General features: G+C 53.0%; 3 protein-coding genes across 8 annotated transcripts; 1 reads left to right on the forward strand and 2 right to left on the reverse strand.

Annotated features, from left to right (window-relative positions):
- Positions 1-441: 441 nt before the first annotated feature.
- Positions 442-5,322, reverse strand: DOK1 (docking protein 1). The gene is made up of 5 exons (XM_081067882.1): positions 4,925-5,322; positions 4,301-4,600; positions 4,038-4,131; positions 3,665-3,849; positions 442-3,408 (listed from the first exon to the last, which is right to left on the reverse strand). The coding sequence occupies exons 1-5, from the start codon at positions 5,309-5,311 to the stop codon at positions 2,596-2,598; spliced, it is 1,779 nt and encodes a 592-aa protein (XP_080924008.1). The 5' UTR covers positions 5,312-5,322; the 3' UTR covers positions 442-2,595.
- LOXL3 (lysyl oxidase like 3) lies at positions 4,380-21,635 on the forward strand. Of its 4 annotated transcripts, XM_081067881.1 has the most exons (17): positions 5,132-5,684; positions 5,914-5,979; positions 7,463-7,787; positions 9,439-9,602; positions 10,246-10,460; positions 15,193-15,285; positions 15,910-15,969; positions 18,154-18,373; positions 18,610-18,790; positions 18,922-19,076; positions 19,301-19,468; positions 19,587-19,749; positions 19,930-20,173; positions 20,270-20,385; positions 20,466-20,602; positions 20,689-20,800; positions 20,974-21,525. In XM_081067881.1, exons 3-17 carry the CDS (start codon positions 7,475-7,477, stop codon positions 21,045-21,047), a joined length of 2,415 nt encoding a protein of 804 aa, XP_080924007.1. In that variant the 5' UTR covers positions 5,132-5,684; positions 5,914-5,979; positions 7,463-7,474; the 3' UTR covers positions 21,048-21,525. The 4 variants fall into 4 exon arrangements, with proteins under 4 accessions (XP_080924006.1, XP_080924007.1, XP_080924005.1 ...); XM_081067880.1 differs by lacking the exons at positions 5,132-5,684; positions 15,193-15,285; positions 15,910-15,969 and adding an exon at positions 4,380-4,735; XM_081067879.1 differs by lacking the exons at positions 15,193-15,285; positions 15,910-15,969 and having other exon boundaries at positions 20,974-21,635.
- On the reverse strand, positions 21,463-24,714 carry HTRA2 (HtrA serine peptidase 2). 3 transcript variants are annotated; one of them, XM_081067892.1, is made up of 8 exons: positions 24,102-24,714; positions 23,799-24,003; positions 23,517-23,711; positions 23,247-23,279; positions 22,914-23,019; positions 22,720-22,789; positions 21,939-22,034; positions 21,463-21,833 (listed from the first exon to the last, which is right to left on the reverse strand). In XM_081067892.1, exons 1-8 carry the CDS (start codon positions 24,605-24,607, stop codon positions 21,668-21,670), a joined length of 1,377 nt encoding a protein of 458 aa, XP_080924018.1. In that variant the 5' UTR covers positions 24,608-24,714; the 3' UTR covers positions 21,463-21,667. The 3 variants fall into 3 exon arrangements, with proteins under 3 accessions (XP_080924018.1, XP_080924016.1, XP_080924017.1); XM_081067890.1 differs by having other exon boundaries at positions 23,211-23,279; positions 24,102-24,710; XM_081067891.1 differs by lacking the exon at positions 23,247-23,279 and having other exon boundaries at positions 24,102-24,711.
- Positions 24,715-24,799: the final 85 nt, after the last annotated feature.

Raw genomic sequence — 24,799 nt, forward strand, 5'->3', positions numbered from 1 at the left:
TCCCCTCCTTCCCCTCTATGCCCAGATTCCAAGAGACCCCTTTTCTCTTTTCCCCAACTCCCCCCAATCCCAGGGAGTAGCCATTTTCCCTGGATTTCCTCTGGTGGAAGGGAGAATCAGGCCAGGAGAGGAAGAAAAAGAGCGGCCTTATAACCTGGCAAAGGAATTTAAAACTCCTCCCCTGTGGGGGGCGGAACCTCTTCTGCTTGGGCACTGACATATGATCGTGTTCAGATAGCTTAATTGTGGTGTTTATAATAACTCATTAGTCATTTAACAGACCATTGTCCCACTAAGTGAACTGGCTGCACTGGAATTACAACCATAACACTCCCCTTGAAAGAAAAGCTGAAGGGAAGGTGGGGAAAGAAATGCCCCAGGGAAGAGAAATTAGCAAGTTGGCCACCAGTCATTTCCGAGGTTGTGTGACAAGCACTTTCACAAATAATTTGTCTCATTTAATCCTCACAGCATCTAGGCAAGGTAAGTGTGACGATCATTTTACAGGTGGGCAAAGGGGGAGGTTGATCAAGGTTAGTAACTTAGAGGGAGGACTCTAGTGACACGGATGAAAGGGAGAAGAGTAATTGAAGGTGGAGAGTCATTGTTGTGAAATCCATAATTTATATTTGGGCTTCCTTTTACCCTTATTAATTTTTTCTAGTTTTTCAGTAACAGAGCCTTTAGGAGAACTCCTGCTTTGCCGTAGCTGAAGTTACAAGGGAAAGATGTTCCCAGACCTCAGTCAACCTAGTGGGAGCAGAACCCACCATAAGCTAGCTGGTGGGCAAGCTGACAGGGACGACATCCCCCAAGGCATGGGCGCTGTGGAGGCTGGAGCCCGAGACTTCACTACCCTGAGCCTTGAGGCTGTCACTCCAGGGATAGGGCAAGTGAAGGAATTAGGACAGGAGACCCAGCAGGGAACGGGATAGAACAGGAACTCTGTCTAGTCTTCAGAGACGGCTCTGCTTACTCTTTTCAGGCTGGGCAGTTGCAGGCAAACCGAGTTCGAGCCACAGTGGCCCCCCTCCCTATGACTACAGCCCCGGGCAGAGCCCCCAAGGTGCCAGCAGCCAGCAAAGCCTCCTCAGAAGCACTCTTCCAGTTTTCCAAAGAAGAGGAGGAAGATGAGCAGGAGGAAGACCCCTCAGGGCCTTAAGCCACCAGCGCCAGAGCCTGACTGCCCTGCTCAAGCACATCCACGCTAAGGCTCACACGATGGCGTTGTGGTCACGCTTGCCTTCTGTCCACCTGAGCCTCAGTGAGCTCTGAGTGACAGAAGCAGAGCTTCCCCTCCTCTGTCCTCAGTGCTGCCACCCCCCACTCCTCAGCCTGGAAGAGACATACCTGACCTCCCCCTCCTCCAGGCAAGGACTTGTTTTTTCTTTTGAGTCACTTGATACTGTGAACACAGATGAAGATTAAACACCCAATGAGCTAACCCCATTGTTAGGATCATTCCTGGTCCGAATTTGTCCTTATAGCTCTGCCTAAGCAGGTGAATGAGGTTGGCTGATCTTCAGGAAATTGGGGCTCAGGAGACAAGGATGCGGTTTTCAGAGCTGATGAAAAGCAAGTAGGATTGAAATCCAAGCCTGATTCCAAATCCATGCCCCTCCCACTACACCCACCACACTGTAGTTCCCTTCAGACTCCAAACAGAAAAGTGGTTGGTGCCTGCATGCAAATGGGGGTTGGGGGTGTCATATGGCTGAGAACAGGAGAGGATGACGTGAAAAACTTATTCCCTTCCTATTCCACTCTCCTCACACCTGCCTACCTTCCCATCAGCCAGCAAAGCCTCCTCGGAAGCCTACAGAGTAACAACTACCATTTATAGAATGTTTACTCTGTGCTTCAAATTGCACTTAGTACCTGAGAAATTTAACTCCTTTCATAAAAACACCTGAGAGGTAGAGCCGGTTATTAAGTTTTCCCAGTTTACAAAGGGGCAGCAGGGGAAGTGAAGGTGTAGATGTTAAACAACTCCCCTGGGGTCACAGAGATAGGGTCAAGCCCAGGTGAAACAGATGGACCACCCATGCTCTGAACAGCCGCTTTGCTCAGCTCCCCTCCCTGGGGCCCTTTCCTCCTTCCATGGCCCCCAACACATTCCTGGTTCTCCTCCTGATCCCTTCCATATCCACCTAGCACACCCTGCCTCTGTGTCCCCTGTGACTATTCACACACATAGACCTCTTAAACCCAAACTGACTTTAATGAGAATAAAACTTTTTAAAAATAAATCTCTGGCAAAGAACAATGCAGGGAAAAGGATCCAGGCACAGTCCAGCATCTCCCTACAGCCTCCAAGCTGGCCCCTCCAACTGTTCCTACTCTGACCAAGCACTTTCCATAGACCTGGTCCAGCAGCTGTCCGTTCCTTTTGGGGGAATGAGTTAGGGAAGCTGAGCCCCTGCCATCTGTCCCACTTCCAGAGCTTCTGGGGATTCATCTTTCCCTTGACTTCCCTGATCCGTCTGTCCCCCTACTCTCACACAGGCCCTCCAGCCCTCTGGTTTCCGCTGGTTCTAACAGGTTTCTTTGATCCCCATGGTCCTCCCATCAGCGACCCCAGCCTTGCCCTACTTCTCATGTGGAGCCTTCTGATTTGACCCCAGTCCTGTCGGCCCCTGTTCTAGGGAGCCCACAGTCCCAGCTCCCTGAGGCCCTGTTCTTCTGGACTTGGCTGTACAGGGCAGTGTCTGGTAAGCTGTGGCCTCTGCTGCCATTGCCAGTTGCAGCACCAGATTCAGGGAAGGCCAGGCCCTGGGGCTTGGGAGCTGGGAGGGGCTTCGAGCTCCGAGGGGGTGGCACGGCATAGTCGTCAGTGGCAGGGTTGTAGGGGAGCTCGTAGCCCTCCTCCTTCACCCGCGCCTGGCACCACCATGCATCCTTGGGCTCCTGAGGCAGATCGTAAAGACCCCGGAGAGCGGCTGGGGCCCGGCCCTCAGGTTCATCGTAGATGGGGTCCTCTTTGGGGTCTCTCAGCTTGGTCTTCAGTAACTGCTGCTGCACATGCTCATACAAGTCCCAATAGATAGTTTTCTTTAACTGTGCCCCCTCCCCTGCCTGAGCAGGGGTGCTGTCCAGGGGGTCTGAATATAGGGAATCCTGGGAAGGACCTGGAGGAATGCGCAGGGAGTCTAAGGGTTCAGCATACAGGGCTGGAAGGCTGTCGGGGAGCTCCTCGGTGCCAGGGAGGGAAGCCAGCTTCCCCTCTGCCACTTCTTCTTGGGAATCAGCTCTGAGAACATTCTGCCCCTGACCAGCCTTGCCCTGGGTCTTCTGCAGCTGGATAGCAGTCTCAACTGCCTGAAATATGTCATTTCCTTGTGCCGTCTGGAAGGTGAAGGTTCCAGGGCCAGAGGGGCAGCGGCGGCCAGCCTCAAAGGAGAACATAACCTGAAGAGAGTATGGGGGGAAACACATTATCAGAAGCTATCAGGGGAGGTAAGTCACAGGGCTTAACTAGTTAGGGGGTCTACAAAGACGAGACTAGATGGGGAGGAGGTAGGCTCATAGGCTAGGCAAGAAGGGTTATCCAGAGGGCAGAGCTTCCACCTTCCTGCCCTGCCCCCACCCCATCCACAGCCCCAGCCCCAGGAAGCCAATCCTCCCTGACAGCACCCCCATCCTACACACACCCCCAACCCAGCACCTTATCCCTTCCATAGCGACGCAACAGAGTATAGGGCCAGGAGAGGAGTGGCTCCAGTATCTGACTCTGAGCTCCAACTGTCAGGAGAGCCAGCCTCTCAGTCTCCACTCTCAGCACATAGGAGCCATGCAGGCCACAGCGTTCCGCCGCTTCAGTCCTCTGCACAGTTACCCAGAACTGGGATCCTGGAAGGAATACACAATTAGACTGACACCTGAGGAGGTGGGGGCGTGGTTCTCCCAGCACTCACTAGGAAACCAGCTCTCAGGAACTTCCTACCTGCTCATGGGTCTCTGGACCTCCTAATCAGCCCCTTCCTAGGGCACCCTTCCTTTCCGCCACCCCATCCCTGCCCAGCTTCTCAGGCGGCTACCTTCCCAGGTGGGGCTATACAGCGAGTTCTCCAGCATCTCCAGGGCAGAAAGCTTGGGTGGGTTCTCGGCAGGCGCCAGAGGCCGGCTGCCTTTCTGGGATAAAGAGAACGAGAGTATTGAGGACCCTATGATTCCCTCAACGCCGTCCCCAGGGCCTGAGCCAGCCCAGTTCCTCTGCCTCTGTAACTACCCCACCCGCATCGCCTCTGGGGCCCAGTGCGGCTCTCCCCAGCCCCTCGTGGGCAGCCCCGGCCCCCCTCACCGGAAAGGCGTTGAGGCACAGCGTTTGCACCCAGGCGGCGCTGGACGGCGCGTCGGCCGCCAGCAGGTGGGAGCGCTGTGCAGTGTCCAGGCGGAAGGCGATGGCGCCAGGCTCAGGGGGACTCTCCACGGCCACCGGCGCCACGCTCACACACTCGGCCAAACGGATCACCTTGCAGTCCAGGCGGCGCGAGCCCCCTCGGCCCGCTCCAGAGCTCGACCCTTTGTGGTCAAAGAACTCGAGGCGCGCTACGCCGTGGGGGCTGGCGGGGTAGAGCACGGCCCAGGTCTTCCTCCACCTCTGCGGAGAGAGAGCGGGAGACGCTCGGCAAGAAGCGGGCGACAACCCGCGGCCGGGCCCCGACGGGAAAGGAGGGACCAGCGCTGGCCGCTTTCGGGTCTGAGGCTTCCTGACCGGGACGAAGTTTCCCGAAAAGTATGCCGCTGGGTGTCCCCAAGACCAGTGAGGGCGTACCCCAAGGCGGGCGGACGCTTCGCGGGAGCGTCTCAGGGCTCTCGGCTCCTGGCGCCGCGCTCCTACCCGCAACCCACCTACTCCCTCTCACTGGGCTCTGTCGCCCACCCCTAAGTTCTGATGGGGTTCGGTACCCCTGCCCCCGACTACCTTGGTACCGAAACGCTGACTCTGCAAAAAGAGCGGCCCTTCCATCACAGACCCGTCCATGGCCCCCGGCGGTTCTTTCCGCGCTTCCTGGCCCTGAGGACGGAGGACGGGGCGGGGCGGGGCGGGGCGGGGGCGGGCGGGGGGCGGGGCGGGGCCGTGTCCAACCCAGGCGTTCCCGCCCCTTGCCCCGACCCTGCGGACCTTAACGAGGGAAGGAGAGAAACAAGGAGGAGGGAGAGGGGGTCCCCAGATTAGCTGGGGGGTGCACCCCCTCCAGGCCCCTACCCACAGCCCTGGGACGTGCACAAGTGTCTTCACCAAAAGAAACCTCTCGGTTTTGGCCAGAGGGCTCCTGGCGCCTGGGCTTGGGAGCTTCGTACAAGTCATATGCTCAACGTGACATCAAAGTGAAGGCCGTGACATCACTTCGAAAATGCCGACGGGCACCCACAGGGGCCACATGGGCCCTCAGGGCCTCCGTTCCCGCCCTCCGAGCGGACCCGCCCCCAGCCCGGCTGTTTACTCTCGGTGGTGCCTGGGACTTTGGGGGAAGGGCTGGGGGCTGAGGGCTGGAAGGGTTCCCGTAGTCCCGAGCTGAGCCGCGGCCTCCCGCCGCCACAGGGGCCGCCTCCCGCCGCCACAGGGGCCGCCTCCCGGGCCGATGTGCGGCCCGGTGGCCTCTTGCATGTCCAGCTCCCTGACAGCAGCTGCCTGTCCTCCAACCCGCGGGAAAAGAAAGCTTCATTGAGCCGGCCAGGAGGTGCAGGGGGCGGGGACACGAGAGTGGGGGGAGATGGAACGACTGCTGCCAGCTTGCTCCACCAGGGAGGGGAGGTCCAAGAGGAGGGAACTGGCCTGGGAGGAATCCAGGGAGAAGGCGGAATGTGGGAGGACTCAAGGGGACGTGGGAGGGAGGGACGAAAGGGAGGGGGGGTGTCCAGTCTTCCCTGGCCGAGCTTTCTTTTTTTTTTTTTTTTTTTTTTTGGAAGTCCCAGAACTGATCTCCAGAACCAGGAATCTTCTTCCAGCCCCAAGGGCCCCCGGCTCAGCCAAAGGTAGGGGACTCAAGCTGCCGGCGGGAGGAAAGGGAGTTTCGGATAGAGAGGATGGTGGAGGGACCAGGGCAAATGGGTGATGTGGGATGGAGTGAGGGGAAGTCAACCAGCTGAGCGTCTTATTATTGTCAAAGAAGAGTGAGACAAGGAGAGTGGAGAGAGGACACAGATACTTGGGGGGAGGGGGCCCCTGTAGGGTTTTCCAAATAGGGCGGCAGGGAGGGCCCTAAGGCTGGGGACTCCTCCGTGAAGCCCTACCCCTGGGCCCCCAAACCAAAATGTCCCCAGAACAAAGCTGTCCTGTTGGGTTGTTTGTCTGAGTCAGGCGAAGCATGTTTGCAGGGGCTCGCTGTAGAGGGTCTGTTCTCAGCCTCAGACAGAGGGCAGGCCTTGGCTGAGGAGCTGAGGGTGCCCTGGCCTCTGGTTGCCCGGTGACAGTGGTGGTGATGTTGGCAGGAGGCTTTGGCAATCCCACCCCATCCTCCCTACCCAGCTTGAGGCCTGGTCCTCCTGGGCCCCTTGACCCATGTGAGGGCCTGTGTGCTGGGTCCGGTGTACAGCTGGCTTTCCATGCATTCTGGTCTCTGCCTCAGAATCTGTCCGGATAGGACTCTGGGCTTGGCTCCCATTCAGGGGACCCTAGATCCAAGGGTCTCCAAGATCCCCTTGCCTGCCCCTCACCACAATCAGTAGTTGTCTGTCCCTCTTACTGGCTGAATGGGGTCATCTGGATCCCTCCTGCCTCTGCTTCTTGGCTCTCGGTCCCTCTCCTCCTCACCTGTTGCCTGCCTTTCTGGGTCGCTCCCCAACTCAGTGTGTCTGGCTCTCTCCCGATAACCTTCTGTCCATCTTCAGTATTCTCTTTCTCTTTGCTGTCTCTGTGTTTGGCCCCCTTTCATTCCCTTCCTCTCACATCCTGTCTGTCTGGGTCTTCTTTGTGTGTCTCTTGCTCAATCTCTATCCCTTTATCTCAACCTTTTTCTGACTCTTGGTCTCTAATCACTGTCTTTTGATCTCTGGGTCACATGGATTGGAGAGTGGGGGTAATGGAGGTGAGGATGTCAGAACTAGGGAAGGTCATTGTGACACATAACTTATAGTGAGAGTATTTCTACGAAAGAGAGGGCGAGTCTCTCTCTCTCTTTCCCCCTCCCTCCCTCGGTCGCTCCCTCTTTCTCCACCTCCCTCCTTCCCTCCCTCTTTCTCTTCCATCGGCTCCTTTGCCCTCTCCCTCTCCCTCTCCTCTTTCTCTCTCCCTCTCCTTCTCTATCCCCTTCTCCAATCTGAGTCTCAATCTGCTTCTCATTAATTTCAGCCCCTATTTAGTGTGTGTTTCCTCTCAGTCTCTTAGTCTCTGGGTCCCTCTCTTTCTCTCTGTCTCTGGTCTTACTCTGTTTCTTTTCCTCTCATGACCTCTCTCTGGGACCTGAGTTTGGCTCAATCTCAGTTTCTCTCACACACACTCTCTCTCTGGGGCACGCAGGCTTTTCCTGCAATGCAACCTGTCAGTGTCTGGCAGTGGAGCCCATGGGGGCTGCTGCTGTGCCTGCTGTGCAGCTCATGTTTGGGATCTCCATCCCCATCTACGGCCCCTGAGAAGAGGGCCAGGAGCCAGGGGCTGCGGTTCCGGCTGGTTGGCTTCCCCAGGAAACCCTTTGAGGGCCGTGTGGAGATACAGCGAGCTGGTGAATGGGGCACCATCTGTGATGATGACTTCACGCTGCAGGCTGCCCATGTCCTCTGCCGGGAGCTGGGCTTCACAGAGGCCACAGGCTGGACCCACAGCGCCAAATATGGCCCTGGAACAGGTGAGCAATGCTCCAGACATGGCCTAGGTATTGTGTAAGTGTGACCTAAGTGCAGGGAGAGAGAACATCAGGATGGCACAGGGACATAGGACACCAAAAATAGCCAGTGTCAAGTAAACCCACTGGTGAAAAACCAGCCAACATAGTTATTTCTCAGAACTGTGTGACCTTAGGCTGGTCAGTGCCTTCTCTGAGCCTCAGATGCCCCATGTGCAAAAAGACTAGATAATATCTAAGTTCATTTTTGCTGCCAAAATATGACTGTACAAAGCCACGTACAAGGACAGCTCTGATATAGTCAGCCCTATACGGTTCAAGTACAGCTGTTTCCATGGGAAGTTGACAGCAAGTAAATGAGGTATGGATGTCCCAAAGCTAGAAAGAATCACAGGTACTACAGCTGACAAAGTCAGATTATGGGCCAGAGCTGAAACCAACAAGCTGGAACTGACTAGGGCAAGTATGAATGTGTGCAGTAGAAGCTTCGGAGCAATTCCAGCTGAAGCCTGGGGGTGTTTGCACTGTCTGAGCCCACAATGGCATTGATGGACAGAGGCTGCTGCAGTCTGCAGGTGATACCCCAATTCCCACTGGCTAGACCATTTCTGGAATAAAGTGTCACTTGTAGATGCTACATTTTAAGAGAGACAGTAGAAAATGGAAACTCTCAGAGGAGAGCTACCCACATGTGAAAGGTCTGAAGCCTAGTTTCAAGGAGAAATAGTTGAAGAAACCAGCGATGTTTGAAATGAAAAGAAAAAGCTTTGGATAGCAATCACATAATGGTTGTCTTCAAATATGAGGACAGTCATGTGACTGAGGGATTTTTCTGGATGACATCAAAGGATTGAATCAGACCTGGTGAGGCAAAATCATAGAGTCACAAGGAATTTGTAATGGTTCCATCGGCCTGGTGGAGCAGGAGGTAAGTGTCCTAGCAGAAGCTGGGAAGGCCTGTCAGGATATGTATGCATCAGGGTCCCTGCACAATGGCTGAGACAGACAACCTTTGAATTGGGTCTACCCAAATCTGAGAGGAAGTCAGTGATACTCATTTCGGTATGATCCAAGCAGAGAGAACAAGGGGGAATGTGGAAGCACACACAGGGTGAGCACATGGGAACATGAGGCTGAGGTGAAAGATCTTAGATTTCCAAGTCTCACAGATGACTCAAACCCCTAAGCCCCCATTGTACTGGCTGTGTGGTCTTAGGCAAGTTACTTAACTTCTCTGAACCCCCACTTCTTTATATAAAGTGATAATAATATCTTCTGCAGCTCTGTTCTGAGAATGATCACCTATGTACAGTATACACCATGACAGAGTGCTAACACACAATAGGTACTTGATTAATTGTAGCTATCATTGAATGGTTAAGAACTGAGCAGGATTTCAATGTTGACTCTTGCTTTTTTTATTCACCTTACCAAATTCCTGAGTATCCCCAGATCACCGCCAACCCTCCATCAATCCTATCTCCATTCCTGTTCTCTCCAGGGTCTGCTGTCCCTTCCCACCCATTATCTTACCAGAAAAATGAGATCATCATGGCCTAGTGTGAGGCCTCCATGCTCACTCACCCCGACATCCTTTCACTCCCCTCCTCCTACCTCCCCACGCCTCTCTGTCCCCTCATCTCCCCTTCCACAGGCCGCATCTGGCTGGACAACCTGAGCTGCAGTGGGACTGAGCAGAGTGTTACAGACTGTACGTCCCGGGGCTGGGGGAACAGTGACTGTACCCATGATGAGGATGCCGGGGTCATCTGCAAGGACCAGCGCCTTCCTGGCTTCTCCGACTCCAACGTCATTGAGGTCTGCAGCACTCACACACACACACTCATGCTCACACTCACACCACCCAGGATGGCCACACAGAGAGGGCTGTGGGGTATTGTATGTGCTTAGAGGAGATACTAGACGGTAGGGGATTCCATATGCCCCATGGGATAATTTGGGTTGGTAGTAGGCTGGGGGGTCGGGCTGAGGGGCGGGGCAAATGATAGAGCCCCTAGATGCTGTAAAGTCCAGGTTTGTGTTAGCATGAACATTCAAGTTGGTAAACCTCGCAGGAACCTCTCCAACTTCATCCCTGGTCTCCAGGATGTCCTGCGCTCTCCCGGAATATCTCCCTTCTTACTTGCCCCCTTCCTTCCTTCAATGCCACTTCCCCTGTGAGGTGCTCCTTCCTGCTTCAGATGGTTAGGCGCTCCTTCCTCAGCGCCCCTAATCATTTCTCAGGGCACAGCACGTCCTTCCACTCTTGTGGTTGCAGGAGAGTCATACCCCCACACACCCCAGTCAGTACACCACTGTGGGAGTCATTGCATCTCTCTCCGCCTGCTCCAGCCCCCTCTGGCCATTGCGTTTGCGGCAAGCACACTCATAGTTCCCTAAGGGTGCCTGGACGTGTAAATGGTGCTACTGGGAATCCTTCTGCTTGTGGCCCCATCCCCAGGTAGAGCATCACCTGCAAGTGGAGGAAGTGCGACTTCAACCAGCGGTTGGGCGGGGCAGGCGACCCCTGCCAGTGACTGAGGGACTGGTCGAAGTCAGGCTTCTCGATGGCTGGTGGAAAGTGTGTGACAAAGGCTGGAGCTCCCATAACAGCCACGTGGTCTGTGGGATGCTGGGCTTCCCCAGCGAAAAGAGGGTCAACGCGGCTTTCTACAGGTGAAGGGACATGGGCGCTGATGGAACGAACTGGGGTGGAGAGGTGCTCCTTAAAAAATGGCGTTGAGAGACCTCTGAGAGGGTCCGGGCGCCCGGGGTCCTCAGGGCTCTGGGATAGTGGGACAACCGGGAGGCTGTGCGAGGCTGGAGAGGCGAGAAATGTTGTGGGACCATGAAGGGCTCCCCCAGGCGGGTCTGCAAGGGGACCAGTGAGGCTCCTGTTCTCTAGTGTCCGGAGCCGGGGCGGGGCGAGTGGCGCCGTGTCCCCAGCCCCGGGCGCGCCGGGTCGCGAGGCCACGCCCAGCGGCAGCGGTTCCGTAGGCGGTTTTGGTCACCGCGCCGGTGCGGCCCGGAGCCCGGGTCCAAGATCAAAGAGGGCGAGGACGCGCCCTGCCGAGGCGGCGCATGGTGTGTCCTGCTCAGGGCTGGGTGCCCAGGGCTGGAGGACGGTGACACGCCCGAAGTCACACGCCAGGCGGCGCCTCCCCACAGGACGGCCAATTCCTGACAGCCGCCCACGAGGCTCGTCTGTGATCGCGTGAGCCGTCAGGGCTCCTCGGCGTGTTTTCTAGAATATCCTTCAGGCAGAGGCGCCTGGCCCTCCACCTGCTCGGGATCCCTGGTGTATGCGCCAGCTTCTAGAGTACGAATCACACTGGTGACCGACTCTGTGCTTACAGCATCTGGCTTCTCTGGAGAATCTAATTTGGCATTTTGAGAAATTTGGAAACCTTTACAGTCTCTCTATAATCTACTTTTGCAGGCTAAAAATGCTTATTTTCTTCAGCTCTTCCTTAGGTCAGTTTTGCAGAAAGACTTGACATCTAGGTGACCTTCCACTGGGCACACTACTTCGAAAATGGTCTGATCAGAGCAGGGTACAGTAGAAGTGCTCAACTTTGATTCAAGCATGCCTAGATTTTGCACTACCTTTCTGTTGAGGCGGCATCCCACGGCTCATATTGAACTTGTAATCACCGAAAACAGTCAGGTCTTCTTTTATCCGTGATCCTGAAAGAGCAGCCTGTTAGAACCTAAATCTATGTTGAATTTACCCTATTAGTTTGCTACATCGTTTAAAAAACATTTTAAAAGCCATGATGATCCCATGAGATTTAATCTTCACATAATTTTCCATTTCTCATCCCTCCCAGACTTTTCTGGCAGATAAACATGATAGCTACGCCTTCTGGGATCAGAGTGACTGCTAAAAACATTGAAATGTTTAAAACCAAAGCCTCACTCTTCTTATGAAACTTTCCTCCAGATTTATATCAATCTTTTAACCATTAGTTGTGAAATATTTTTTCAACCAATTGGAAACAAACTGAACACTACAATGATATAGCCAACATTTCACCATCTTATCTATAATGAAATCATGGTTGATTTTGTTAGTCTTTACTAAAATACAGATATGCTATGTTCACAGCCATTTTCCAGCTTTCTGATTTAGTAATCTTATCAAAAAAGGAAATCATGGTGGTTTGACTGAGCTAATTTCTACTGAAATCTGTTTAGGTTTCTAAGGATCACCATATTTTTTCCTTGATGTTCAAAAACTTTCTGTTTAATAACTTAGTCTAGAATGTTACTTATCTAGAGGTTGAGGAATCCTTTTTCTTCATTTTGGAAGTTAATATATTATCCAACCTCCAGTCTTTTCCATACTTGCTCAAATTGTCCTTGTCTTGGCTCTGAGACATAGTTGAAAGTTCTTTCAGCCCCAAGAAATACACTTTATCAGGTCCAGAGATGCAAACTATTTTAAAACATCTATGTGCTGTACTCCTCTGCTATTATCTATCTTGAGCTATATTTGTTTCTCTTTGTATGTTTTTTCTGTTTCCTAATCAAAACACCAGGTTCTGAAAGATGAATACGATTTAAATAGCAAGCATTTCGAGTGAAGATAGCATGAACAAAGGTATAGAGATTTGTTCTTTCTTTATTTATTTAGTGCCTACATTCCCACGTACCAGGGACTGTTGTAGACACTAGGGGTTCAACAGTGAACAAAACAGACAAAAATCCCTGATCTCATGGACTAGGGAAGAATCAAAAAATAAGTGAAATCACAAAATGTAAGGATGGCAAACAGTGTAATTGTTAAAAATAAAGCAGGGAATGGGTTAGGAAGTGGTAGTGGGATTGCAGTTTTAAATAGAGGGGTCAGCGAAGACCTCTTTGAGAAAGGCTCATTTGAGAAAAAACTTAAAGGAGGTGAAGGCACAGGCTATGCAGAAATCTAGACCAGCATTTTCAGGAAGAGGGATGATAAATGAAAAGATCCTGGGAAGGTGTGTGTGTGTGTGTGTGTGTGTGTGTGTGTGTGTGTGTGTGTGTGTGGCAGGGGAGTGGAGAAGGCATTCTTGTCACACTCCCGGAGGCCACTTGGGCTGGAGCTGAGTGAACAAGGAAGAAAATGATAAATGTGATATAGGAGGAAAGAGTGAGCCAGATCAAGTAGTGCCATTTGGGAGACTCGCTTTTACTCTGTGTGAGATGAGGTTTTGAGCAGAAGTATGACATCTGACTTACATTTTTTAAGGGTTTTTTTTTGTGGTTTTGTTTTTTGTTTTTGGCTGCTTTATTAAGAATAGACTGTGGGGGGCAGGGGTGGCCAGTTAGCTCAGTTCTTTAGAGCATGGTGTTAATAACACCAAGATTGCCAGTTCCATCCCTGCATGGGCCACTGTGAGCTGCGCCCTCCTTAAAAAAAAAAAAAAAAAAAAAGACTAAGGGATACAGTAGAATCAGCAAGGCAGGGGAGACTAGTGGGAGGTTATTGTCTCTTCAAAGTCAGGTTAAGAAAGTAAGAGGTCATGGTGACCAGTGAACATAGCAAAAAATGATCAAATTCTGTGTATAGTTGAGGGTAGAGCCAACAGAATTTGCTGATGGATTCAATGTGGTATGAGAGAAGGAGAGGAATTAAGGATCATTCCAAGGTTTTTGGCCTAAGCTAAGGATGGAGTTGGCCTCATTTGGTAAGGAAGACAGTGGATGGAACATGTTTTGTATAGGGACGTGGGGGGAGGGGGGTGTATATTAGGAACTTGTTTTTGGATCTGTTAAATCTGAGGTTCTTTAAGCCATTAAAATTGTGACCCACATTCACATTCCCACAATTCACCCACATTCCCATTCTCTCTCCTGCCTTAACTTTCAACTGAGTAGGCAATTGGGTATAGGCTTCTAGAGTTCAGTTGAATAAAAGTATTTAAAGTCCTAAAACACCAAGGGAGTGAGTGGAAATCGAAAAGAAAAAAAAAGTCCAAGGACTGAATCATGGGGAGCTTAAACATTATGAGGTCAGGAAGATAAGGTGAAATGCAAATAGTGAGGTGGGTAGAAAGAAAACCAGCTGAGTGTGGTGGCCCGGAAGCCAGTAAAGTGCTTCAGGGAGGAGAGAGTGGCCTGCTTATGGGTCTGGAAAAATAAGGGCTGAGAAACAAACTGGATTTAGCATGTGGAAATCGTTGACCCAACAGAGATGATAATTAACAGGATATATTTGGAAAGAAAGTTGGTAGAGTAGATTGTTTATTATACTAAGCAATAGCAGAAGAAAGAGCTGAATGAATAAAGTAAGGCCAGAAAGCGGAACACTTTTAATGCCAAGTTGGAGAGTTTTACCTTTATCTTATGGAAAAATTAAAAATAAAAGTATTCGTATGGGACTCTTGGCTAGGAATGTCAGACATATTGGATGTTTTAGCAGAAAGACCAACTAAGTCCATCCTCAGGAAGAAGCCAGGGCAGGGAACACCATACAGCTTCAGCCCTATTTAGAATCTATATATTAAAATCTGATGTATCTGCATGCTGTCTACTACATCCAAATAAGACTCCTCAGGAGAAACAGAGAGTAGGACATGTTCAAAGAAAGGATAACTAGGCTGATAACAGGGAATTCCATGAACTTGTAAAAACAGACCGACAAGACCTGCATTCAGCCATACATAGTTGGAAGGACGATGAGGGGACAGAACTAAAGTCTTGCAATCAAAGGAAGAAGGAGAGGAGAAACAGACCTAGTTTCTAGACATTAGACGTAAGGCAAACTCTTGAAGAATAAAATAGGTCACATATTTAGGCCAATTAAAAAGAAATAAGGTTTCAGAACTTATTTCCCTGGAAGTAAGTTTGGGAGATGAGCTGAGTCTGTGAATGACTAAAGCATATGGCATTTAACTTGGGCAGGAAAGGTGCTGTCATCCTCAGCAGCCCAGCCTCAGAGTCCGCAGTCAAACCAAGTTAACGTCCTTGGATCTTCTAGCCTTGGTCCTTGGTCTTGGTTCACTGGCCTCAGACCTGGAAATGCCAGAAGCCAGGGAGCATCCAAGAATAAAAAGACAGTTATCCTCCCTAGGCGTGACCAGACCAGTTCTCTCTCCTCCCTGGTCGGTCTGACAACCCTAACAATCCTAACATCCTTCTACTTCTACCCTCCCCCAAGCCCTCCCCTCAGGTTCAGACAGCCTTAATATCGACCGAAGAGTTCTTACCCCCATCTGCCTTAGCCTAACCCGTCTATCAGTCCTGAGCCCACGTCCTTCACTGCTGCTCACCCGCCTGGTCATGTGCTTATGAGGCCAAACAGCTGTGAAGTGTAGAGCCTTGGGAGTATCTGATGTTATACCATCCTGCCACCAGGAACCCGTTGACTGTTGAAAAAGAAACCTTTCCCCTGGTCCTAGCTGCACCGGCCTTTCCCATTTGGTTCAAGACTGATCCTGACTCTGCTATTATCTTATCCTCACAGAAAGTTGAGGAAGCGAGCAGCCAAAGCTTCAGCCCGACGCCCCAAGCCCCTTGGAAGGTAATGGGGCAAGAGCCCTGGGACCTCCTGCTCGCCCCTGTGGCCCCAGGAGGTGGATGGATGGAAGGCAGCCTATCCATGTCCATCCCCAAACCCAAGCTGGTGAATTAAGGACATGACTGGAAAATGGCAGGGCGGGGCTGGGGGGCAGGCATGGGAATGGGCAAGTTTTGATCTGAGGAAGCACAAGGAGGAAGTGATGTAGGAATGGCTGAGGAAGAGCCTCCTCATCCTTATCTTCCCCTCAGATAGTTTGGACCCAGCCTTCACCACGTGCATGCTTCTTCCCCTCCCCCCAGTCTTCACCTCCCTTAATTCACCCACATTCCCATTCTCTCTACTGCCTTAACTTTCCTCTTATCTTCTCTCCCCTCACCCACCTGGACTGACATAACTAGATTTATCATCACTGTTGCTGAATCCAGAGAGCAGCATGAGATCCTAAAATGCAGTTCAGTGGTATGCTGCAGTCAGTGTGTGTGGCAACTGGGCCACCTTCACTTTCCCCCTTCTGTACACACTCTGCATAAAGGATCCTTCCCAGAAACTGAAAAGCCACGCTCTGCCTTTCCTGGGCCATGGACCTAACCACTACCTCCACTGACTTCTTTCTCCTTTTTTCAGACCAATCACCAAGCGTAAAGTCAAACCCAAACCCCGAGTGGGCAGGGGGCCAATCAAGAGGTAAATAAAGTTCAGGCTGGGTGGAGAGGAGAGGGAGCACCTAATGGTGAGTCCGGGTCGGGCTATGGTCAGGAAGGGAGCCGAGAGAGGCTTCCACCAAGAGGTGGAGAAGCAGCAGCAGCTATTACATGCCACCTTCCAGATGATTCACTGAAACGTAAAGTAAGGCTAGCCCTTATGTTGGTCTCGGGGAACTATGCTTATTACAGGATTTTTGAAAATCTCTATATGAGTTCATCCTTGTTCCACATGCTCATTTATCTTTCCCCCGTGAATTCTAGTAGATACTTTGGCACTTTTGTCCTTCAGATGCCACACTTGCCTCTCCAAGAAGTTGTTTCTCTATGTGATCAGTGTTCCCATCCTACCCTTATTGGATTAATTTTTAAAAATAAGTGCTACTGGCTTGGAGATAACGTTCGGCGGAATCAGATTGACAGCCCCTTCCTTTCTGGCCCAGCTGACTCAATTAGGCTCCCTGTTCCATAATTTTCCTCCTGGGTTTCTTTATAACCTAAGGTAGTGGAAAGCTTCCGATCCTGGTGATTATATCTCACGAGGTTTCCAAAGGCCATTTGCACATGCCTAGTCTCCCTGATAACTTCTTCAGCAGTGGTGGAGGTGCAGAGAATTCATCCCTTTCTATTAGCCCCTCCTCTCTTCAGCATGTTCTGGGATCACCCAGTGGTCTCCTGGTACCCCTCATTCCCCAGCTCTTCCCTCTAGTGGCTTCAAAGGAGCTTGGAATTTGGGGGTGTTCTTGTAGTGCCTTTTAGCTTAGGGTCATCTCTGCCCAACATGGTCATACTCTGGCCTTCCCAGACCCCCACATTAGAGTGCACACTGCCCTTTCTACTTTGTTAGTTGTGGGGAGAGGGGAGGAGGGAGTTCAGAAGAGAGATGTCTTTTTCCTGTGATGGCCCCCTTTGACTTTTATTTTCAGCCAAACAGGACTTTGGGAGAGTACCTGATCTCTTTGAGCATCAGAATCCACTTATCCTGAGCTTCCAAAGGTATTCTGCCAAGTCTCCAGGCTTCCTTTGTCTGCTGTGGTTATAAATGTTTCCTCCTCTCTGTGTCTTCCTGGCCAATGGCTTCCAGTCGTCGTATTCCTTCCTTCCTCTGACATCAAGTGATGGGGCACATGACTGTAATAATTCACCGCCAAACCAACCTCCCAGGTCCACTCTACCAATACCAGGCCTCAGCTGGTTCCCTTCCCTGCTGGGCTTAAACCAGCTGTTCTGGGAAGAATGTATTTCTCTTGTCACACCCCTCACTGCAATCTCATTCCGTTGGTGTCGATAAATAAGTCTCTTCATTCTCTCAAGCATCTCCCTGCAGTGTTTCCAAGTTTTCACATCTCTGGTTTACTCCGATTTTCCTGTTCGGGTGGCTATAGAACATTCTGCTATGTTTAAATTGCAGAAGCACGGACTGCCTGCTTCAATACTCACAGTGGGGCTCAGGCCTGGGAATGTTTTTACCATTCTGTTGTTCATATTCATTCTCCTTCTCTGGCCTTGTGGTGCCTCTAACTTTTGTCTGTCTTGCATTTATACATCTTCATCCCTGCATATGCCAGTCTTTCGTGTGTCTGCCATCTGGTTTCCCATAACTGCCCGTCATGCTCTGGCCTGCAGAGCCTCTGGCCTACATGGCCTCTGAGGAGCCATGTAGACCCAGGACTCACTCCCTCCTTTGCATCCTGACTCCTTCAGTCATTCCCGCATCAGCACAATAGGAGGAGCTGCTCACTCTGGCTATTCAGGCTTCCTGTTTGAGCCGCCCCTCCTGCCTGTCTCTTCCCACTGGGCAATCGTAGCTTCCCATTCTCTTCGCACAGCAGCGTCAGCTTCAGCCTCTGTTAGGGTTAGCAGCCTGAAACCATTTGGAACACAGTTTCTGTCAAATCAAGTCAAGACTTGTCACCTGCCCATAGGGTTCTTCTGCAGCAGCAGTTCCCCAAGGACCCTCTGTCTGGGTAACCGAGCCTGTTTCCGCCCGGAAACTCACCATCCCCTTTGTCTCTGGAGGGCAACCTAGCGGAGAAGAGGGGAAGAAGAGGGATAAAGCAGTCGTGAGACGTTGGGGGTTGGTGGGGGCATGGAGCGGGAGGTGGGTTGTGGGCAAAGAGGCGGGAGCATTGTTTTACTCTACTACTCCCCACTCCTGTCCCCCCAGGCTGCTGGCCCAGCGGCAGCAACACTCCTTTGGTCTGCATGGGGTGGCGTGCGTGGGCACGGAGGCCCACCTCTCCCTCTGCTTCTTGGAGTTCTATCGTGCCAATGACACTACCAGGTGCCCTGGGGGGGACCCTGCGGTGGTGAGCTGTGTGCCAGGGCCTCTCTACGCAGCATCCAGTGGCCAGAAGAAGCAACAACAGTCGAAGCCTCAGGGGGAGGTGTGTGAGACACTGATTGTGACCTTCCCCCCCAGGCGGAGAGCCCCCCTAGCCTGCTCACCCCTGACTAAGCACAGCCCTGACCTTTGAGGACAGAGAGGAACCTTCCAGGGGGTGGGCCACAGACCTGAGACGCCCCCTCCCCACCAGAGTCTCATTCATCTCCAGGTCTGCTCAGCCCTCTCTGCACTGGTGTTCCCATTCACGGCCACTGGACGCGTCTCTCTTCTCTACAGGCCCGGATGCGTCTAAAGGGTGGGACCCACCCTGGAGAGGGCCGGGTAGAAGTCCTGAAGGCTGGCACATGGGGCACAGTCTGTGACCGCAAGTGGGACCTACACGCAGCCAGCGTGGTGTGTCGGGAGCTGGGCTTCGGGACAGCTCGAGAGGCTCTGCGTGGCGCCCGTATGGGCCAGGGTGAGGGAGACGAAGGTGGAAGGGACAGGGAAGGAGGAGGGGCACACTCCTGGGGCGCACAATCCTTGGGGAAAAAGGAGACCCCCGGAAGGGCCAATTACAACCTCATGATCTTTGACCTCTGACCCTAGGCATGGGTGCCATCCATTTGAGTGAAGTTCGGTGCTCCGGACAGGAACCCTCCCTCTGGCAGTGCCCCCACAAGAACATCACAGCTGAGGACTGTTCCCACGTCCAGGATGCCGCGGTGCGATGTAACCTGCCCTACACTGGATTAGAGACCAAGGTCAGTCACGCTTTCCACCGTGGCTCAGGCGTCTCGCATCCTGCCCAGTCCTGGTCACACTCTGCAGTGTGATGACCCCTAGCCCACTGCGCTAGGCCCCTGCCCTCCTGCAGCTCCCTGCTGGCCCTTTGTGTGCCTCTGAGTCACCCTGCAGCCACACGCCTGCGAGACTCCCACTACCCCACCCCAAAAGCTCTCCCAGCTCTTCCATTCTGTCACTACAGATCCGACTCAGTGGGGGCCGCAGCCGATATGAGGGGCGAGTCGAGGTGCAAGTGGGGGGACCTGGATCCCTTCGCTGGGGTCTCATCTGTGGGGATGCCTGGGGGACACTGGAGGCCATGGTGGCCTGTAGGCAACTTGGACTAGGCTATGCCAACCATGGCTTACAGGTGAGTGGCAAGGGGGGCGGACAAGCCGGTGTTCGGGGCAGAGCAATGTGGAAATGAGTCCTTTTGCCCAGGAGGCTGGATAGTGGGGCCTCACAGAATCCCCTACACATGTCCCCAGGAGACCTGGTACTGGGACTCGGGGAACGTAACAGAGGTGGTGATGAGTGGAGTACGCTGCACAGGGGCCGAGTTGTCCCTGGACCAATGTGCTCATCATGGCACCCACATCGCCTGCAAGAGGACAGAAACCCGCTTCACGGCTGGAGTCATCTGTTCTGAGAGTGAGTGCAGAGCAAGCTAGGGAAGGGGCGTGCGGGGCCACCTCTTTCAGAGAGAGGCTGTCATCTGGTGGAGGGGCACTCCCGTGTGGAAAACCAGCCTCACACACTGCAGGCTGGAAGCAGCCCCATTGCCCCCGCCCCAGCAGTGACTGCTAACACGGCCCTTCCCTCCGGTCGCAGCCGCATCCGACTTGCTGCTGCACTCGGCACTGGTGCAGGAGACCGCCTACATCGAGGACCGGCCCCTGCACATGCTGTACTGTGCTGCGGAAGAGAACTGCCTGGCCCGCTCGGCCCACTTGGCCAACTGGCCTTACGGCCACCGGCGTCTGCTCCGATTCTCCTCGCAGATTCACAACCTGGGCCGAGCTGACTTCAGGCCCAAGGCTGGGCGCCACTCCTGGGTGTGGCACGAGTGTCATGGGTGAGAGGATTAAGGAGAAGGGCAAGTCCACTGGGGCAGGGTGAGCCTGCTGGGGGCAGGAAGGAAAACGGGTCCCCTTGTCCCTTATCCCCACAGGCATTACCACAGTATGGACATCTTCACTCACTATGATATCCTGACCCCCAATGGCACCAAGGTGGCTGAGGGCCACAAAGCTAGTTTCTGTCTGGAAGACACCGAGTGCCAGGAGGGTGAGTTGGGGCCTAGAATGGACTACAGTATCTCCAGCCCACAGCTTTACCTCACACTGACACGTGCCAAATCCCTTCAGATGTCTCCAAGAGGTACGAGTGTGCCAACTTTGGCGAGCAGGGCATCACCGTGGGCTGCTGGGATCTCTACCGGCATGACATTGACTGTCAGTGGATTGACATCACAGATGTGAAGCCAGGAAACTACATTCTGCAGGTGCCTGGGGTTTGAGATTGCCAGCTGTTGAGGGAGGAGTATTTATTAAAGACACCTTTGGCTTATGTTGCCTTTCTCCCACTCAGGTGGTCATCAACCCCAATTTTGAAGTGGCAGAGAGTGACTACACCAACAACGCGATGAAATGTAACTGCAAATATGACGGCCACCGCATTTGGGTGCACAACTGCCACCTTGGTACTTGGTGGGAAGAGCAGCCGGAAGACTGGGGGATGGGAGGGAAAGGCCTCATTCTCTTCTTGTTTCTGTGTATTCCCACCCACCTCTGGAGCTCCCAGCCTCTCCACCTCCACCCACCCTTCCCCTCAATGCGTCTGTTCTCCTGCCCAAACTGCCCAATCACCTTGCAGATGATGCCTTCAGTGAAGAGGCCAACAAGAGGTTTGAGCGCTACCCTGGCCAGACCAGCAACCAGATCGTCTAAGGTGCTACCACCCACCTCTGCAAACCACCACTGGCCCCTAATGGCGGGGGTCTGAGGCTGCCATTACCTCAGGAGCTTACCAAGGAACCCCTGATGTCAGTAGGCCCGCCACACCGGCCGGTGTGCGCTATGGATGTGGAGCTGTCAGGCAGAAGTTACCACCCTCCTTCCTAGGCCAGCTGTCTGGATCTGTGGCCAAGCATGGGGGATCCTGGCTCCCAGGCTCAGCGCTGAGCGGAGCAGGCCACAAAGAGCAGCACCTGATTAACTGGCCAGAACGAAAGAAGCAGCCGCTCGTTCTCTTGAAGAGGGAGGTCAGAATGGTCAGCTGCAGTATCTCCCCAGTTCAGGAGTATACAGCTTTACCTCTAGCCTTTTTGTGGGGAAGAAGATCAGCGCCTGCCCCCTCATTTTTGACTATAACATGTTGCTAGGTATAATTTTATTTTATATAAAAAGTGTTTTTGTGATTCTTCGGAGCCCAGGGATTGGTGCTGGTGGTTGAAGGGACCTGCCCCCCACACTGGTTCATTTAATCCTCTGTCCAGGTGCCCTCAGAGTCTAGGCCAAGAAAGCAAAGTGGAAATCAGAGCAACAGCCTCATACTCTTGCTGATCCATTCATTCTGTGACTTCAGGGGTCACATATAAGGTCAATGTTTCCGCTCCCCGCCGGATCCGCACTGCCAGCTGGGATTGGGTTCGAACAGCTTCATAAATATCTTCAGCATTTTGTACCAACTGCTCCCCAATGGCCAAGATCACATCGCCTGGCCGCAGACCAGCCCTATGGCAAAAGGTGGACAGAGAGAAAGAAGGGAATAGATAGCCCAGTTCAAGGGTACATGCATGTCTCACCCACCCCCACCTCACAGTGCAGTCTCTCCCTCACCGGTGTGCAGGGGAGTCCAGGATGACTTTATGGATGAGCACGCCATGCTGAACATCAGGAAAGCTTGGTTCTCGCAGCTGTAGTTCAGCAAGGATGCTGGAAAGACACAGACCAGCCTGTTACCCACACCAACATGCCCTCTCCATCTTAGGTTCACCTCAAATCTCTCGTCAACACACTGACAATTGTATGGACAGGGTATGCACTAAGTACTCCAGATACAAAGTCAATTCATATTCTGCCTTCTAGTAATTAAGTGGGACGTGTATACAAAAGTTACCTAATTCCAAATGACACAGTGTTAAATCAATAGCACGAATCTCATTCTAAACTCCTCAGAGAAGCTTTAAGGAGGAAGTAGAACTTAAGCTGAGCCTAGAAGGATGGGTCTGATATTTAAATATTTAAATATATAAAACAAAAACAAAAACCTGGGAGTAGGAAATCAGGTTGGCTGGAACAGAATACATTCATGTAAGAAGCCAGGTCTGGAAGATTGAATTGGAGACAAATGGAAAATGGCCCCTAAACACCAGGTTAACAGATTGAAAGTTTTAAATCAAAGCAGTAATAGGATGAAATCAATCTGGTGGCAGGTGAGCAAAATGCAGTGTGATGAGAAAGTCAAGATGACGAGGGGACAGCTCTTCGGGTAGCTCCAAGTGTGAGGCAATTCACCACAGATAAACACAGAATTGAGAACAAAGCTCAACTGAAGTGGCAAATGCACACGACTGAGTACACTGATGGTCCTATGTGTCACTATCCTTAAAGCTCATACCTGGGAGTCAGGGTCAACATCATCACCCCAATGTATCGGCGCTGGGACCCACTGATTCCAAACCAGGAATCTATGATAAAGAGACAAATGAGCCCCACCGAGCTACATTCTTCCCTCCCCTCCCTCTCCTCCCAATACACCCCTCTCCAGCAAGGCCCCATGAATGCCCCTCCCACAACTTAAGCCAGGCTCACTCTTCTTTTCCCCACGATGCAGAAACTCTCGAAGGCGATCAGAAGGGATGGCAAAGGAGATTCCAGCTGTGACCTTCATGGTATTCACCCCAATCACCTCCCCATCCTGCAGGGACAGAGCCCACTGTTCCCTAGCCCAAACAAATAGTAGGAGATGGGGGTACCTGAACAAGAGTAGCAGGGAGTGTTGGGGAGTTTAGGAGATCTGGTTGGGTTCTGGGAGGTAGCCAACAAGGGACTGTTCAGAAACTTGACCAATCATTGAATTAGGGAAAACCCACCCCGTCCCACACTGACCTGGGCAGGGATTCTTGGAAAGGATGACCCACTCACCAGGTTAACCAGGGGACCTCCAGAATTTCCAAACTGCAGGACAAGGAGAAAATATGGAAAATATCCAGGGATTCTTATGCTTGGGGGCATAACCAGGATGTAGACATTTTCTCCAAATTCTTTTCCCAGCCCATGAATGAGCGGCCACATTTTTGTAGCTCAACCTGGAGATATAGGCTCATCCACCATCTATCACACTTGGTGCCTGCACCACAGAGCCTCTCGCCCTCCCCCAACCTAGACTGTCAGTTCTCTCCTATCAGGACGCACGTCAATAGCTGCATCAGTCTGGATGTATTCCACGTTGGTTTGCGGGAGGCCTAGGTCTCTCGCTGGACGCTGAGCAGAGCTGACAATGCCAGATGTGATCGTGTTCTGCAGTGCAAACGGACTTCCCATGGCAACAACAAACTCCCCTTGCCGGACATCAGCTGAGCGTCCCAGGGGCAGTGTGGGGAGAGGGTCCTAAGGGAGAATGGGTACAAGGGACGTGTCACCTGGCGATGCAAGCAAACATAGCCCCAACCAGACCCGGCCTGCTCGCATCCCCACCTTGGTCTGAATCCTCAGCGTGGCGATGTCTGCCACGGGATCCACAGCTGTGACCACGGCCTCATACGTGTCGCCGCTAGGCAGCCTCACACGGACTCGGCGCCGATCAGCTACTACATGAGCGTTGGTAACGATGAGCCCGTCAGCAGCCACCACGAATCCTGAGCCATTCGAGATAGGGACTTCGCGGCCTGAGAAAGGGTGCCTGGGATGGGGGAAGGCACGGTGAGGAGGCCGTGCCCCTCCTGCTCGCCCGCCCTCTTGCCCGCGGCTTCGGTGCCTCCAGAACTACCCCACCGTTACCGGCCCAAGATCTCGATATAAACCACGGCAGGTGCCGTCTTCTCCACCACGTCTGCGATGAAGTTGTACTGGCTCCGGGGAGAGGTGGGTGGCGAGCCAAGGACAGAGGCAAGGACAGCCGGGGAACCCCGACCCCCGCCCCACAACAGCAGCAGCACTGCTCCCCCAGCGCCCAGTGCCACCGCCAGCCACGCGCGCGGACGGGCTCCAGGGTTCCCTGAGTTCTCCCGGGTCTGGGGACTTGGGGTCCCCGCAGTCAGCCGTGCTCGGGAATCCGAAGTCCCGGACGTCAGGCATGTCCGTGGTCCAGGGACCCCTACAGACAACCGGACCCGGAGACTGGAAGTCCCATAAGTCATTAGGGCCCGAGGATCAGGAGTTCCTGACATCAGTAGGGCCCGGAGGTCAGGGTTCAATAGGGGTCCCTTCCCCCAGCGAACCCCCCCCAAAGCCCGCCATCCCCAGAGTCTCCAGCCTGCACCCCGCCCCGCCCTCAGTGCAGCCATCAGCTCCGCCTCGGCTGCCTCCTCGCCCGCCCTACACAGAGGCGGCGCCCTGCATGGACGTGAGCTGGCGGACCGAGGGACGCGTGGCACGCTGGTACCTGAAGTCCTCTACAAGTGCACGCCGGGACCCGGGTTATTCCGGGAGGCCGACTCCGCCCCCGCCCCGCGAATGCCGGGAATTGTGGTCTCTGC

This window comes from Rhinolophus hipposideros, assembly GCF_964194185.1.
Source record: "Rhinolophus hipposideros genome assembly, chromosome: 12".
In the NCBI taxonomy this organism is placed as follows: domain Eukaryota; kingdom Metazoa; phylum Chordata; class Mammalia; order Chiroptera; family Rhinolophidae; genus Rhinolophus; species Rhinolophus hipposideros.

Coding starts and splice junctions, on each gene's coding strand:
- HTRA2 (XM_081067890.1), bottom strand. CDS start 24,607: ATGGCTGCACTGAGGGCGGGGCGGGGTGCAGGCTGGAGACTCTGGGGA. Junction 24,004..24,101: donor TATATCGAGATCTTGGGCCG/GTAACGGTGGGG, acceptor CCCCCATCCCAG/GCACCCTTTCTCAGGCCGCG. Junction 22,790..22,913: donor GCATCGTGGGGAAAAGAAGA/GTGAGCCTGGCT, acceptor TCTTTATCATAG/ATTCCTGGTTTGGAATCAGT.
- DOK1 (XM_081067882.1), bottom strand. CDS start 5,311: ATGACTTGTACGAAGCTCCCAAGCCCAGGCGCCAGGAGCCCTCTGGCC. Junction 4,601..4,924: donor GTCAGCGTTTCGGTACCAAG/GTAGTCGGGGGC, acceptor CTCTCTCCGCAG/AGGTGGAGGAAGACCTGGGC. Junction 3,409..3,664: donor GTCGCTATGGAAGGGATAAG/GTGCTGGGTTGG, acceptor TACTCTCTTCAG/GTTATGTTCTCCTTTGAGGC.
- LOXL3 (XM_081067878.1), top strand. CDS start 7,475: ATGCAACCTGTCAGTGTCTGGCAGTGGAGCCCATGGGGGCTGCTGCTG. Junction 9,603..10,245: donor CCGACTCCAACGTCATTGAG/GTCTGCAGCACT, acceptor CCCCATCCCCAG/GTAGAGCATCACCTGCAAGT. Junction 19,469..19,586: donor ATGCCAACCATGGCTTACAG/GTGAGTGGCAAG, acceptor ACATGTCCCCAG/GAGACCTGGTACTGGGACTC.